We start from the raw sequence: 17,320 nt of genomic DNA, 5'->3' as shown, positions 1-17,320 counted from the left end.
TTGAAAATGTTATATATAGTGAATGGATCTATGTGTATGGCATGGCAATAATAAACACCAAATTTGTGATGATGATTTTTCCTGGGAAGAATCAGAGTGTAATTGGGTCTAGGAGGTAATACACAGGGCATCTGAACTCTATCTGCAATGTTTTCTTTCTTTCAAGAAAGCTGATAGAAGGAGTTCCCTGGGGGTCCAGTGGTTAGAACTCTGTGCTTTCACTGCCAAGGGCTGGGATTCAGTCCCTAGTCAGAGAACTAATATCTTGCAAGTTACAGGGTTTGGCAAAAAAAAAAAAAAAAATCTAATAGAATATGTGGTAAGTGTGTAGGATTTAATAGAGCTTAACAGGAGATACATAAGCATTCAAAACATTATTCCCTGCCTATTCTGTATGATTCCATGCTCAATTGTGTCTGACTCTTTGCGACCCCATGGACTATGGCCCACCAGGCTCCTCTGTCCATGGGATTCTTCAGGCAAGAATACTGGAGTGGGTTGCCACTTCCTTCTCCACTGTATTACTGAAATTTTTCAGAATAGCTTTTAAATGCTCCCCCTTCCCCCTATGTTGTAGTTATTATTAATATGTGCCTTCATGAGGAAGGCAGAAATCAACTATGGATACTTACGGTTTGGGATAAAATTTCTAGTCAGAACATCATCTCTGCAAAAAGTGCTACATTTCAAAAACAAATATGCAAAGATGTTCTCTGCACACTGGTCCCATGACTCAGAGGTACTGTCACGTTAGCAGAGCCACGTTGAAGGAGCACATGGAAGGTTCAAAAATACCTCAGGAAAGATAAACTTGGAAGAGGAGTTATTTGTGCCACTTACTAAGCTACTGTCTCTCCTTCAGACCCATGCTATGACTTACTTGTTGCTGCTGTAACAAATTACCACATAGTTAGTGACTTAAAACAGCCAGTTTATTCTTATCACAGTTCTGGAGGTCAGAAGTCCAAATTCAAAGCGCTAGCAGGGCTGATCCCTCCAGAGGCTCCAGGGGAGCACTGGCTCCTGCATTTTCCAGCTTCTAGAGGCACCGCATCCCTGGCTCATGGCCGGCCCTTCCCTCCATCCTCACAGTCAGCCGCACATCATCTCCAGTCTCTCTCTGCCTCTGACCCTCTCCCTCCCTCTTATAAAGACCCTATGATGACACTGGTGCCCCTGGAGAATCCAGGGTCATCCCCGTCTCAGGGGCCTTAACCTAATCTTTCCTGCAAATTTACAACCTAACATGACATTCACAAGTCCTAGTAGTTAGGATGTGGACATTGTTGGGGACCTTTATCCTGCTGGTTGCACCTACCCTTCAATGAAAGAGGAGAGTGAAAAAAGCTGGTTCAAAACTCAACATTCAAAAAGTAAGATCATAGCATCTGGTCCCATCACTTCATGGCATTAAATGGGGAAACAATGAAAACAGTGACAGACTTTATTTTCTTGGACTCCAAAATCAGTGCATATGGTGACTGTAGCCACAAAATTAAGATGCTTGCTCCTTGAAAGGAAACCTATGATAAACCTAGACAGCATATAAAAAAGCAGAGACATCACTTTGCAGACCAAAATCCTTATAGTCAAAGCTATGGTTTTTCCAGTAGTCATGTACATACGTGAGAGTTGGACCATAAAGAAGGCTGAGTGCCAAAGAACTGATGCTTTCGAATTGTGGTGCTAAAGAAGGCCCTTGTGAGTTCCTTGGACTGCAAGAAGATCAAACCAGTCTATCCTAAAGCAAATCAAGCTTGAATATTCATTGGAAGGACAGATGCTGAAGCTGAAGCTCTAATACTTTGGCTACCTGATGAGAAGAGCTGACTCACTGGAAAAGACCCTGATGCTGGGAAAGATTGAGGCAGGGGAGAAAGGGAAGACAGAGGATGAGATGGTTGGATGGTATCACCAACTCAATGGATATGAGTCTGAGTAAACTCTGGGAGATAGTGAAGGACAGGGAAGCCTGGCATGCTGCAGTGCATGGGGTCGCAGAGTCAGACACAACTTAGCTGAACACCAAGAGCCCTTCAATTCTTAGCTTTGTGATGTGGGTGGAAATGCTGCAAAGCTGGTTCTGCTTTGCCAGCAGCTTCTGCCAACTGGAGGGAGGGTGGAAGGCTGGAGAGGGGAGAGGGATTTGTCTGCACTGCCCCTTTCACTTCTTGTGTGTTTGAGGAATAATACCTCAGCGTGGCCTGAATATAGCTTGCATCATCTCTAATTTTCCTCAGATAACCACACCTGTTATTTTTCTCTCTTGTGACAATGGGTGTTTTGTGAAGCATTCAGAAAACAGCCTCATTTTTTACCTTAACATGAAATGACATATTCTTTATGTGTGATGCTCACAGAATACATCTCTGAATATGTTATGGCAAACAGGAGTGCTTGAGGAGGGTCATGCCATCACCCATTCTTAAGTGTGTGCATGCTCAGTCATGTCTGACTCTTTGTGACCCGTGGACTGTAGCCCACCAGGCCCTTTTGTCCATGGGATTCTCTAGGTAAGAATACTGGAGTGGGTAGCCATTCCCTTCTCCAGGGGATCTTCCCCACCCAGGGATAAAAGCTGTGTCTCTTGCATTGACAAGATTCTTTACCACTTGAGCCCATTGGGAGGTAGGCTTCTAAATTCATGCCTATTTACTGAAACTCAGCATGCATCATTAATCCATATTTTTAAAAGTATATATTTGTAATAGTTTATAAATTCAGTATTTTTGCCTTGAAGCTTTTTTATGTTAATTTTCTTAACACTTATTTTTATGAAAGCATCTAAAACCTTTTTGAAAACCCTATAAAAAGGAATTTTAATTGTATTTATCTTTTGGCCATGCTGAGACTTACAGGATTTTTAGTTCTTCAACCAGGGAATGAATATGGGCCGGTGGCAATGAGAGTGCAGTCCTAACCACTGGGCTTCCAGGGAATTCCCTAAAAAGGAATTTTAAAAATTCTGTCTGTAAATTAAATGACAAGCAATATCAGAGTTTGGACATACACTTAACATCAAATGAGAGAATATTTCTGAAAGAAGCAGGCATATTAAATGCATTAGATGTTTAGCACCCATCTAGTAAGGGTATTTAGAGTTTTCAGGTCCATCACAAATTTATAGAAGTATTTTTTATTGTTGTTTTATATTAGTTAAGGTAGGAATTCAATTGCCTCAGGGATATCATAGCCTTAAAAAACCTTTTAAAAAAATATTGTGGCAAAAACCACGTGGGTTTCCCCAGTGGCTCAGCAATAAAGAATAAGCCTGCAATGCAGGAGACAAGGGTTTGATCCCTGGGTCAGGAAGAGCCCCTGGAGGAATAAATGACAACCCACTTCAGTATTCTTGCAGGGAAAATCCCATGGACAGAGGAGCCTGGTCGGCTATAGTCCATAGGGTCACAAAGAGTTTGACAAGACTGAGCAACTGAGCATGCAGGAAGCAATACACACATAACATGAAATTTACCATCTTAACCATTTTAAAATGTCAGCTGCTAACAGAATTGCGTCTCACAGATAGTACATAAAGGTCCAAACAGAGCCAACCCTTCGCTCTTAAACACATGCGTTGTAAAGTTACTTGATGGATATTTATTGTAATTATTTATGGCTGCATTTAACAAACTTTTCATTCTGTTTGATGCTATTTACACTACTGTATAAAGGAAGCGAATGACAGGAAAAGTCCCACCAATAAATAAATAATCTTCATTTAATTGTGATTTACCTTAAGAATTATGTGATCATCCACTCTTCCTGAGAAGATTCAAAGGACAACGTGCTTTTTCGATGGCTCTGATACTTAAGGGTCGCCAAGAGGCTAGGAATGAAAAGTGTTTCTAATCATTAAAAAAAAAAATGTGGTATTAAGTACATTCACACTATTATATAATACCAGACCCTTTTCATTTTCAAAATTCTCTGGGGATACTCTAAAAACCCCATCAGACATAAATTTCCCTGCAGTGCAAAATGTACAGCTGAGAACTGTGATGTCTCACACCTGCGGATATGCTGAGATCAGTCCTGCACGGAGATGGGGCCTGGAAGTCTGACCTTCCACGGGGGATAGTGCCTGGGTTGCTGACCTCAAGGCCCAATAGTGAAGACAAGGATGAAGGGCGGGGCCTCCGCGTGTCAAAAGTCACACGTCAAAATCAAGCAAGACCCCCACTTGCAGAGTGTGATGTTATTTTACACTGAGCGTCTTTGTTCTTAAGTTAAAGGCATGTTTCCACGGTGACCTTAATCCCTGCCCCACTTCCGGCCCCAGAGATCACCAGACTCCCTCCTCACCCACGCTGTCCAGTCCTCTCTAGTCCCGGTTCCGGACAGGGACGCCCCTTGTGAAAACTGAGTCAGGACTTCGGGTCCAGGAGGAGGACTTGGGAGGACCCGCCGGCACAGGAGCGAGTTCTGCTCAGAGCTCCGGGATAGTGGACGGTATCCCTAAGCCTAATCACTCTATAAATCAGAGGGCGGGAAAAATCGGAGGCGTTCGGGCGGGGCCGGAGAATTGTCCAATCAGGGGCACAAGAAGGCGGGTCTCGGGAAACCTTCCAGTCAGGAGCCCCGGCAGTAAAAATGTTAGAAGATTGCCCAATCAGACCGGTGAGGTGTGAAGCATCTCCCAATCATAATCCCGGACGAAGAGAGTGTCAGGAGCATCGTCCAATCAGGGCCGAGGGCGGGCACGCTTCCTGCCCGACAGAGTAGTTCTCTGGGGGCCTTGGCGATGCTGCGCACCTGCCCCGGGGCCCCAGGTGTCAGGTCCCTGTGGCTCTCACCTGCCCGGGCCGCGGGGAGGACTCCCGGGAGAGCCCAGAGCGGGGAAGAGATGGTGAGTGAGCGGGGCCGGGCTCAACATCGGGAAGGGCTGATTTGAACCAGCTGGAAGCGGTCCCGGGGTAGGGTCCTGGCGTCCTGTCCGGTCCGCGCGTGTGTGTCAGCGGTCTCAGAACTACCCGGGTGACCCGATGCTCACAGGTGCCTTCCGCACGGGGCCCCGAGAACACCAGCCCCTGGTCGGTTCCTCCCAGCGGACAGTCTGCAGGGGCGGGCGGGGAGCTTGAGGAGACCTGCTTGGGGACCTTGGACTGGAAAGGGTCACCTGGTAGGTCCTCGGTCCTGAGTGACCCCAACTCCAGCCCTCATTTCTTGGAGGGACACTAGTTGTCAGCTGACCGAACGCCTGAGGGGAAAAGGCAAATAATTCCTGACCCGTGGGTTCTCACAAGGGAAGTGAGAAAAACTAACGCCAAGGTCAAGGAAAGCGCACTATCAGGTGGGGCAGCACCCCTCAAACCGCCACCCCCGCCCAAGCAAAATGCACAGTCGACACAGTGGGGACACTGCTGGTGTCCTTTGTTCAGAGAGCACTTCAGTGAACGATGGGGGAGGGGTGCCCCACGTGATGGCGTGGCTGCACTTGACCCTTGGGTCATCTTTGTCTGGGGACCAGTACAGCCCTGCCCCTCCCTGGGTTTGCTACCTTGAAAAGATGTGTTCGCTTACTGGAACCTCGGATTTTCGGCAACTGTAAAATACATCTAATAAATACAGCGGGAAACAGAAAATAAAATATTTTCAAAGGGGTGAGTTTCAGAAGAAAGGAAAAAAAAGGAAATATCTTGCATTCTGCTTGTTAAAAATAAATCACCTGTCTGTGGTAAGTTTCTGAGGTCTGTTTGAGTTAACAAATGGAATTCTGGGGCATAGCCTCGAAAGTTCTGGGGAAAAACATGTCAGAGTAATAGAGATTTCCCTTCCTGTACAGCTGCAGAGAAGTGAAAGAAATACCACATAGCATGATAGGTAAAGGTGGTGAAGATTCACCCCAAAATATCAGTTATTTAATTTGTGACAGTTGATGCTACTGTTGTTTATTATTTGCAATATACTTTGCTTAAATCTGCAATAAATTGTTTATTATCCTTGAAACCTGTGGGTATACATGGATCTTACTTAGACACCAGTTTGTCCTGTCCTTTGTGCTGAAGTGTCTGTCATTTCTGCTTGGCTCTCCTTTTAGACACAGGTCTGCTTTGGACTCTGTTCCTCAAGGTAGATCTAATGGCCCATTCCTCTGCCAATTCATCCTTTCGGGAGTGCTGCTGCTTTAAAATCCTTGCAGTGTGCCAGTCAGATTTTCTTCTGGTTCTTCAGAATATTTTGACTGTTTAGGGGCATTTGTTCTCATTAGGTTGGAAAGTTAGTATTTGTTAAATCCTAAAAAAAAAAAATCTGTTTTGGGATTTCATGGGATTCTATAAAGATCCTAGGTCTGTCTTGGGTGGATCGATATTTTGGTTAAGAATGTGTGTCATCTTGTCATTTATTTCATTTTTCTTTGTTACTATCCTTGCTGCTGCTGCTGCTGCTAAGTCACTTCAGTCGTGTCCAACTCTGTGCGACCCCATAGACGGCAGCCCACCAGGCTCCCCCGTCCCTGGGATTCTCCAGGCAAGAATACTGGAGTGGGTTGCTATTTCCTTCTCCAGTGCTTGGTATTTTTAAATTTTTCTATTTCTTTTTTCTTTTTCTAATGCATTATTTATTTATTTGGCTCCACTGCATCTCAGTTGCAGCATTTGGGATATTTTAGTTGTGGCATGCGGGATCTAGTTCCGTGACCAGGAATTGAACCCAGGCTCCCTGCACTGGGAGCTCAAAGTCTTAGCCACTGGACCACCAGGGTAGTCTAGTTATTAGATTCTTTTTATAGCTTTTATTAAACTTACTTTGTACTACTTCAATTTGGTTTTTACCATGGTGTGTGTTATCTTTTCAAAGTGACCTTTCCTGGGTCTTCCCTGGTGGTCCATTGATTAAGATTCTGTACTTTCAATGCAGGGGATTGGGTTTGATTCAGGGAAATGAGATCCCACATGTTGCATGGTGTGGTCAAAAAATAAAGCGACCTTTCCAATTTGCTGTTGCTTTTAATTAGAAAGGTAATGAAATTTATATTGAGTTTTTATCCTGAGATCTTGTTCAGCATCTTATTCTATGATTATCGTTTTTTTTTTCTGTTGGTGTCATACATGTGCAGTTGTTTTAGTTAGGCACTGAGACAACCTCTTTTCTAGTACTGCACGTTTGTACTGGACTGGATTGCTAGTATAATGTTGACTAAGAGGTCAGCTGGTCACACGTCATTTGTATTTAATTGTCTTGGAGAAAACAGTTAACTTCATACAATTTATATGTTTTTTTCTTTCTTTTTTAGTTTTTGAATTTTTTTCTCATCTGTTTTCCTTTAATCATGCATATTACCATCTGTTTCCTACTGGTAAGAGTGTTTTTTTATGTATGACTGTTGAATATTATAAAATGGCTTTCAACAACACTAAGATGATTAGAAGTAATTCCTATGAGTTGGTAGTGTTTTCTGTTGTATAGATAACATCAGTGCAGGAAAATGTATATGACATATATAGTTGACAAAAATATTGAAAAAAAAAAATCCTCTGTGAAATGAGACTCAGCCCTCAATGTAGAACCAGCTTTCATACCAGACTGCAAATGAACCCAAATGACAGGCCCCTCACTCTCCAAATTCAACCAATATGTTGAATAAGTTGAATTATATCAAGATATATATGTGTGTGTGTGCTTGTGTGCTCAGTCATGTCCAACTCTTTGCGACCCCATGGACTATAGCCTGCCAGGCTCCACTGTCCATTTCTAGGCAAGAAAACTGGAGTAGATTGCCATTTTCTTTTCCAGGGAATCTTCTGGACCCAGAGAGGGGGGAACCGAAGTCTCCTATGTCTCCTTTATTGTAGGCACTCTAGGGTTCTTTTTATAAGGGCACTAATCCCATCCCTGGTCAGCTCCATAAGGCTCCACCACCAAACACCATTAGGTTTCAACCTGAATTTGGTGGCGGAGGACACAGACCCTCAGCCCACGGTAGTCCCCAAGACCACCCTGGCTTCACAGATTTACTTAGTGGCTCCCTGGCTTCAGTGTGTAGCCGTGCTCATGGCTCTGATTTCTGACCGCGGGAATAAAGCAGAGTCAGCAGGAGAAAGGTGCCCAGGCCAGTTCCTGAGGAGACTGAGTGCAGGATCCCAAGGGTTCCCCACTCCCCCCCTCAAAATCACACAGGGCAGTCTTCCTCCCTCCACCCCCCACTACTGTGGTGAGAACATGGTTGACATGCCATCCACCCGGAACACTAATGAGAGGCTCAGTTACCAGGATTGTGTTGGGCTGGTCATGTAGACACCTGTGATTAGTCTGAACTGAGATTCCAGACTCCCAGACGGAAAACTGTTCTTCAGCATAAACCATATTATTAGCATAAAAGGGCAGAGGAGCCACGCTGTCAGGGTGGTGAGAATGCCGCCCAGACCCAAGTTCCCACATGCCAGCAGAAGGCCAGCCCTGCATGCCAAGCTGAAGAAAGACTGGACAGCCCCTTGCCCTTCGCTTTGTCTAAACTTTTGCTTCAGCTCTAGGAACTGGTTTAACTTTTTTCCTTCTAATGCAGTACGGTCTTCTAACTCTTTTTTCCCGACCCAAAGCTCACTTTTGGGAACTTGAGGGGCGTTTCACCTCCTGCCCAGAAGAGAGCAAAAATCAGAGGTGTCCCCTGGGCTGGACTTTGATTGTCCTCTCACTTGGCCAGTATGGCCACTGGCAGGCGGTATATTCAGTGAGCTGGCCCTCCTGGAGTTGGATCGCTCATTTTCACCTTGATCAACTTTTAACCTCACAGCAGGCAGTTCAGTCGCCCTTTCATACCCCAGATGACCCCATCGTCATCCGCTCTTCCTTCTTCCTCCACTTCCCAGAGAGTGCTTTTCCCATATTTTAGTGAGTTTGGATTGTTTCAGCAAATCCCACTTCTGATGTGTCTAGTGGCCACAGGACCACCTGTGGTTCTGCAGGTAGGACTTACGTGACTCAGCACAGAGTTGTACTCATGACTAGAATGTATCACAACAAAAGGACAAAGCAGACTCAGCAAAGGGAAAAGGCCCATGAGGAGAAATCTGAAGAAAACCAGGTGCAGGCTTTTAAGAGTCCTTTCCCAGTGGTGTCACACATAACACACCTCACAGCCCAGGTTGTGACAGCACATGAAATACTATTTCCTGGAGGCTCATTAGGGACTCAGTGCCCTGAGGTTTTTATTGACAGCTGATTGTGTAAGCATACTGTGCCCAGCACGGACCCAAAGCCCAGATGCCCAAACAAAAAGCAGGTGCTCAGCATTAAATATCAGTTTAGAGACAGGGAGTAATAATTATGGTGGTGTGAAACTTTCAAATATTAAGTTCCCAGACGCCAGCCAAGGCTACCGTTGCCTCCTTGCCAGCAATCATTGCCAGGGATCAATGGTTTGCATTAAGGTTTGCAGTGTCCACTCTTCATGCATGTTCAGTAGAGGAAACACTACAGGCAACTCTATCACGAGCAACTCACCTGACTCAAGAAGCTCCTGTACAATAGGGATATTCCTGTTATGCTCTGTTGAATAGGTACTAAATTCTGGCATCAGAATTGTTGCAGAAGAGTGTTTTCTTTCCTCTGCTCATGGAATGTCACTGGGTTGATGAACTTTCAAAACAAAACAAAACGTGGCTTAAGGGAGGCATTCAGCTCAGTGGTTCTTGTGCTTAGGAATTGGCCCGACTTGCTCATGTGCCCACCAGGGAGAGGGACGTGGACAGAAGAGAAACTGAGAGTGCAGCCTCTAGGTTGGTTTGTGTGGAATCACTGTCTCCTGGAACTTGAGGCAAGGCAGTGTTTCCTTTGTAGGAAGGCACTGGAATCCTTTATGTATTTTATAGTCAAGGGTAAATTCACTGTCAAATGTTTCTGATGGTAAAGTCCTTTTCAAAGTAGGACTCTTAACCTTTTCCTTAAGGTCATCAAGGGTACTGTTTTATGACTCCTGTAGAAGAGCATCATGGAACATGTGTGTGTGTGTGTGTGTGTGTGTGAGAGAGAGAGAGCTCAGAACTGCTGAGGAGCAGCACTGGCTCAGGAGTGTAGAGAACGTATGGAGTTCTTACTTCCTATCATCATGAAAATAGAGAAAAAGAGTATAAACTGGGCTGTGATAACTGTTACACAGAAAAGTTAAAATTAATGCTTATTCAAAAGAAATATTTTATTCAGCCAGTTGGACTGTCCTTATGGCCTGGAGTTCTTTAAGACAATATGGCTAGCTGGCCCTTGCAGCACATTGGGTTCCCACTGGCCCATTGGCCTCTCATATTTGGTTGGGGGAAAAGAAGGAAAAATGTCCAGTCCTTCATTGTGCGTTTTCTTAAATTATTTATTTATTTATTTATTTTTGCCCACACCATGTGGCAGTGTGGGATCTTAGTTCCCTGACTAAAAGTCGAACCTGTGCTCTATGAATTGCAAGTGCAGAGTCCTAAGCACTGGACTAGGGAAGTCCCACCTTCATTGTGCTTTTATTCCTTTGAACCTCATTCAGGCTGACCTTGAGCTTCATGTGCTTATGAATGGTGTGCTGTAGGAAGAAGCTATAAAGTCTCTTGTGTCACAAGGGGGTTGACAGTTCTTAAAATGCAAATATTGTAATGGACACATGTATATGTATGGATGGGTCCCTTCACTGTTTACCTGAAATAATCACAACATTGTTAATTAGCTGTGCGTGCATGCTAAATTGCTTCAGTTGTGTCTGATTCTGCAACCCTACAAACTGTAGCCTGCCAGGCTCCTCTGTCCAGGAGATTCTCTAGGTAAGAATACTGGAGTGGGTTGCCATGCCCTCCTCCAGGGGATCTTCCTGACCCAGGGATTGAACCCATGTCTCTTATGTCTCCTGCATTAATAGGTGGGTTCTTTACCATTTGCAGCACCTGGGAAGCCCTTAATTGGCTATACTGCAATATAAAATGTTTTTGATGTTAAGAAAATAAAAGTTTTTAAAAATGGAAATATTGTTTCATTTGTATAGTACTTTCATTTCTCCAACATGATCTGAATCCTTTGGTTAGAGAAGAGTAAGACTTGAAGTGGTCACAGTAGAAATATCGAGGTAAGTTGAGTGTGTTAGTGGTAGTGGTTTAGTTGCTAGTCGTGTCTGACTCTTGCAACCCCATGGTCTGTAGCCTGCCAGGCGCCTCTGTCCATGAAATTCCCCAGGCAAGAGTACTGGAGTGGATTGCCATTTCTTTTTGCATGGGATCTTCCTGACCCAGGGATCAAACCCAGGTTTCCTGCATTGCAGGCAGTTTCCTGCTTTGCAGGCGGATTCTTCAACAACTGAATCACTAATCTATGAGGGCAGGAGTGTGGACATAAAGTTAGGAGGTGTGATGACTGAGTCACAGAGTGAGTATTTGGTGACCACAAAATCTTGTTTGAGCTTCCTGTGACTTGAGCCCAGTTGCTCAGTGTCGTGAATCACATCCAAGCTCCTGCACATTTTTTGGTTGTTTTAGGACTTGGTGGTCTTCGAGGATGTGGCTGTGAACTTCACCCTGGAGGAGTGGGCTTTGCTGGATTCTTCTCAGAAGGAGCTCTACAGAGATGTGATGCTGGAGACCTTCAGAAACCTAGCCTCAGTGGGTAAGAATGATGTCATTCTTTAACTTAGTTATTTAGAGACAAGCATATCTGGCACATCACTGTTCTGAGATGTAGAATGTAAAAAGGAATTATGTTAACTAATAAGATAGATGTGGTCACAACTATCATAGAATCTACCCACAAAAAATGTGAATCTATATATTAAACTAAGTTTTTCTTTCTGTAAAGAAATTTCCCTTAGTATCACTAGTAGAAAAGTGCTCACCATTTTGACCCCTTGTACTTGTTTTTGATGAAGTCTTGACACAGATAAATGCCTCAGTTTCTTTCTGAGCTAACAGGTACTTTCTTTCTTGTAAAATTTATTCCCTTTTTGCTTTCAGATGGTGAGACTCAATATAAGGCCAATGGGTCAGTTTCTCAGCAGGATATTTATAGGAATAAAATATCCAAAGAACATAAAATATCAAAGTTCACTGGAAATGATTCCTGGCCCTTTGTCTTAGGAAAAGTTTGGGAAGAACTCAGCATTGAAGATCAGTACACATACCAGAGTAGACACCCAAGGTGAGTTGCACTCAGAGAAGGCAGTATTTCAGGAGGGAATCTTAGCATGTCATGAAGTTTAAAAAGCAAACAAAGCACACATAAGCCTAGGTCAGATTTGTTTGTTCATAGAGATTTTCACAAAGATTTTTTTTTAAATTTGACATTGATGTGTTATAAACAGTTGAAAACAATCAGCTGGAGAGATCATGTTTAAGAAACACTTGTTTCTGTAATGGTTGCAGTTGAGCCCCCTTTCGTGGCATTGAGTTCATTCCACTTTCAGTTCAGTTCAGTCGCTCAGTTGTGTCCAACTCTTTGCGACCCCATGAATCGCAGCACACCAGGCCTCCCTGTCCATCACCAACTCCCGGAGTTCACCAAGACTCACGTCCATCAAATCAGTGATGCCATCCAGCCATCTCATCCTCTGCCATCCCCTTCTCCTCCTGCCCCCAATCCCTCCCAGCATCAGAGTCTTTTCCAATGAGTCAACTCTTCACATGAGGTGGCCAAAGTACTGGAGTTTCAGCTTTAGCATCAGTCCTTCCAAAGAAATCCCAGGGCTGATCTCCTTCAGAATGGACTGGTTGGATCACCTTGTAGTCCAAGGGATTCTCAAGAGTCTTCTCCAACACCACAGTTCAAAGGCATCAATTCATCGGCACTCAGCCTTCTTCACAGTCCAACTCTCACATCCATACATGACCACAGGAAAAACCATAGCCTTGACTAGACAAACCTTTATTGGCAAAGTAATGTCTCTGCTTTTGAATATGCTATCTAGGTTGGTCATAACTTTCCTTCCAAGGAGTAAGTGTCTTTTAATTTCATGGCTGCAGTCACCATCTGCAGTGATTTTGGAGCCCAAAAAAATAAAGTCTGACACTGTTTCCACTGTTTCCCCATCTATTTCCCATGACGTGATGGGACTAGATGCCATAATCTTCGTTTTCTGAATGTTGAGTTTTAAGCCAACTTTTTCACTCTCCTCTTTCACTTTCATCAAGAGGCTTTTTAGTTCCTCTTCACTTTCTGTCATAAGGGTGGTGTCATCTGCGTATCTGAGGTTATTGATATTTCTCCCAGCAATCTTGATTCCAGCTTGTGTTTCTTCCAGTCCAGCATTTCTCATGATGTACTCTGCATAAAAGTTAAATAAGCAGGGTGACAATATACAGCTTTGATGTACTCCTTTTCCTATTTGGAACCAGTCTGTTGTTCCATGTCCAGTTCTAACTGTTGCTTCCTGACCTGCATACAAATTTCTCAAGAGGCAGATCAGTTGGTCTGGTGTTCCCATCTCTCTCAGAATTTTCCACAGTTTGTTGTGATCCACACAGTCAAAGGCTTTGGCATAGTCAATAAAGCACAAATAGATGTTTTTCTGGAACGCTCTTGCTTTTTCCATGATCCAGTGGATATTGGCAATTTGATCTCTGGTTCCTCTGCCTTTTCTAAAACCAGCTTGAACATCAGGAAGTTCACGGTTCACATATTGCTGAAGCCTGGCTTGGAGAATTTTGAGCATTACTTTACTAGCGTGTGAGATGAGTGCAATTGTGCGGTAGTTTGAGCATTCTTTGGCATTGCCTTTCTTTGGGATTGGAATGAAAACTGACCTTTTCCAGTCCTGTGGCCACTGCAGAGTTTTCCAAATTAAGAAGTCAAATCAGTGAGAAAATTTACCCTTTCAGTGAAATCCGTGAAAGTGTAATCCTTGTATGTATGTGTGTGTGTGTGTGTGCTCAGTCATGTCTGACTCTTTGCAACCCCATGGACTATAGCCCACCAGGTTTCTCTGTCCATGAAAGTCTCTAGGAAAGAATACTGAAGTGAGTAGCCATTACCTCTCTAGAGGGTCTTCCCGACCCAGGGATTGAACCCATGTCTCTTGCGTGTCCTGCATTGTCAGGGAAATTCTTTATCACTGCACCACCTGGGAAGCTCTGCAATCCTTGTACTTGCTAATAAATCATTATTAGTCAAACCATTTATAACATGCTTCTCATGTTTAACAGAAATCATGTGGTGGAAAGACTCCAGGAAAGTAATGATCAGTATGGGGAAGGCTTTAGTCAGATTCCAAATCTTAACCTGTACCAGAAAACACTCACTGGAGTAAAACAGTATGAATACAGTCCATACAAAAAAGCCTTCATGCATCGTTCACTCAAGAATCACAGCACTGCTTGCACTGGACATAAACCGTATCAATGTCAGGAATGTGGGCAGGCCTACAGTTCTCATTCACACCTAAGGACGCATGTGAGGATCCATAATGGAGAAAGGCCCTTTGTGTGTAAATTATGTGGAAAAACCTTTCCGCGTACTTCTTCCCTCAACCGGCATATCAGGATTCATACTGCTGAGAAAACCTATGAATGTCAGCAATGTGGGAAAGCCTTCATTGATTTTTCAACTCTTACTAGTCATGTGAGAACTCACACTGGAGAGAAACCATATCAATGTAAGGAGTGTGAGAAAGCTTTCAGCTACTCCTCAACTTTTCGAAGACACATGATAACACACACTGGAGAGAAGCCCTATAAGTGTATGGAATGTGGGGAAGCCTTCAGCTACTCCTCAACTTTTCGAAGACACATGATATCACATACTGGGGAGACACCACATAAATGTAAGGAATGTGGGGAAGCCTTTAGTTATTCCTCAGCTTTTCGAAGGCACATGATAACACACACGGGAGAGAAGCCCTATGAATGTAAACAGTGTGGGAAAACCTTCATTTATCTCCAGTCCTTTCGAAGGCATGAAAGGATTCACACTGGAGAGAAGCCTTACGAATGTAAGCAATGTGGAAAAACCTTCATCTATCCCCAGTCATTTCGAAGACATGAAAGGACGCACGGCGGAGAAAAACCCTATGAATGTGACCAGTGTGGAAAAGCATTCAGCCACCCATCCTCCTTTCGAGGACACATGAGGGTGCACACTGGAGAGAAACCTTACAAGTGCAGTCAGTGTGGGAAAACTTTCAACTGGCCCATATCCTTACGAAAACACTTGCGAACTCACACTAAAGAGAAACCGTTTGAATGTAAACAGTGTGGAAAAGCCTTCAATTTGTCTGCTTGCTTTCGGGAGCATGTGAGAATGCATCCTGGAGACAAGTCTTATGAATGCAAGCTATGTGGGAAAGCCTTCTACTGTCACCTCTCCTTACAGAAACACATGAGAAGGCACACCGCTGAGAAGCTTTATGAATGTGAGCAATGCCAGAAAGCTTTCAGTTGGCCTGAACTTTTGCAACAGCATGTGAGAACGCATACTGCAGAGAAACCTTACAAATGCAAGGAGTGTGGTAAAGTTTTCAAGTGGCCCTCGTCCCTACCAATACATATGAGAATGCACACTGGAGAGAAACCATACGAATGTAAGCAGTGTGGGAAGGCCTTCAGTTGTTCCTCATCCTTAAGAAGACATGCGAGGATACATACTGTGGAGAAACACTACATATGTAATGGGGAAAATCCTGCAAATGAACTCATGCACAGTGCTTCAGAAAATTCACACGAGGAGAGAAATCTTATAAAAGTTGCAAATCTGGTATTGCCTTTATGAGTCCCGCGTCATGGAAGTGGATCCATATGGAGTGTATTTCTAATTCTTTTTGATGAAAATTAACTGTTAAAGTAGTCTCTTAACTATAGTACATAAATTTTGTAGGTAGTGGGGTTTTTTTTATGTTTTAGGAAATAAAACATTTATCTTTCCAGTTGGACTCATGGTGATTTGCAGTGTATTATATATATATATATATATATATATATATATATATATGTATGTATGTATGTATGTATGTATGTATATAGTTTAGAGCAACTACCCAATGTGGGGCTCGAACCCATGACCCTGGGATTAAGAGCCTGATGCTCTTCTGACTGAGCTAGCCAGGCAGTTAAATATATAGTTTAACATCTTAGTTGTTTAAATTGTCTTTTAAGGGGTCATTGGAACAATGACATTGTGGTATTTGTTGGAATTTTCCTACTGGCTTAGTGTGGCAGATACTGGATAATCAACCATTACATATTTTCCACCATGGTATTGAGACAGCCTTTATTTATTTAGGCCAGTGGAGCCTTATTCCATTTTTCTTAAACATAGTTGGTAGAAATTTGTAATTAGGCAGAGTTCTTCAAAATGTATAGTCTCATGTGAATTGTTACTTTGAACTTTTATGCTTTGCTTTGTCTTCACTTGTGATTGTAAATTAAAACTAGGTTTTTTATTTAAGAGACACTTGTGATGTGACCATGAAATATCAAGTTCTGGATTGTGTTACATCAGCATGAGTAGTGTTAGGACCTATAGTTCCCCAGATCCCTTCCCTTTATGATTCTGTGTCCAAATATACCCGAAGCCTATTGATGTGAGATTTGGAAGGCAGAAGTGAAGCCATTACTAAGGTCTTGCAGTTTGTTATTGTTTAGTCGCTCAGTTATGTCTGACTTTTTTGCGACCCCATGGACTATAGCCCACCAGACTCCTCTGTCCATGGGATTCTCCAGGCAAGAATACTGGAATAGGTTGCCATTTCCTTCTCCAGGGGATCTTCTTGACCCAGGCCTGGAACCTATGTCTCCTTCATTGGCAGGTGGATTCCTTACACTGAGCAACCAGAGAATCTATAGATACATTTACTTATCACTAAAATAACCATTTTGGTCTCCTAACATATTTTGAGGTATATTGTTGGGGAAAGGTCAAAGAGCTGCTTCTAGAACTGTTCCTTAAGATAATAAGCCTGAGGCAACACTCACTCATGGAGGAATTTCAGAGATTATTGCTGCTTTCAAGTCCTGGGTGATACAAGGATTTTTTTTTTTTAACTAAACTTTTCTTTCAGTTTGGTTGTTATAAAAGCTGTCAAAGGGGAGTTTGAAATATCACAATCCTTTTTAAGGTGCTTTTAAAAAACTTGTAGTTGATTTACAATGTTGTGTTAATTTCTGCTGTGTAACAGTGATTCATTTATATATGTGTGTATATGTGTGTGTATTCTTTTCATTTTCTTTTCCATTATGGTTTATCACAGTAATCGAATATAGTTTCCTGTGCTCTATAGTAGGACCTGGTTGTTTGTTATTATTGATACATTATTATTGACTGAAGTCCTTATAGGCCAGTGCTGAAGTTCCAACTTCAACCCCAGGTATTTTAATTGGCAAACAACCTGATACCCTATGAACCACATACGCTCAAATCAGGTCATATGATT

The 17,320-nt window shown here is 43.1% G+C and overlaps 1 protein-coding gene across 1 annotated transcript; it reads left to right on the top strand.

Annotated features, from left to right (window-relative positions):
* Positions 1-4,699: 4,699 nt before the first annotated feature.
* Positions 4,700-17,088, top strand: LOC109560969 (zinc finger protein 555-like). The gene is made up of 4 exons (XM_019963410.2): positions 4,700-4,849; positions 11,445-11,571; positions 11,916-12,099; positions 14,100-17,088. The coding sequence occupies exons 1-4, from the start codon at positions 4,745-4,747 to the stop codon at positions 15,658-15,660; spliced, it is 1,977 nt and encodes a 658-aa protein (XP_019818969.2). The 5' UTR covers positions 4,700-4,744; the 3' UTR covers positions 15,661-17,088.
* The last annotated feature ends 232 nt before the right edge of the window (positions 17,089-17,320 follow it).

Source organism: Bos indicus, chromosome 7 (assembly GCF_029378745.1).
Source record: "Bos indicus isolate NIAB-ARS_2022 breed Sahiwal x Tharparkar chromosome 7, NIAB-ARS_B.indTharparkar_mat_pri_1.0, whole genome shotgun sequence".
NCBI lineage: Eukaryota > Metazoa > Chordata > Mammalia > Artiodactyla > Bovidae > Bos > Bos indicus.
Note: the sequence above shows the minus strand (reverse complement) of the source record. Positions and strands in the feature narration are given on the sequence as shown.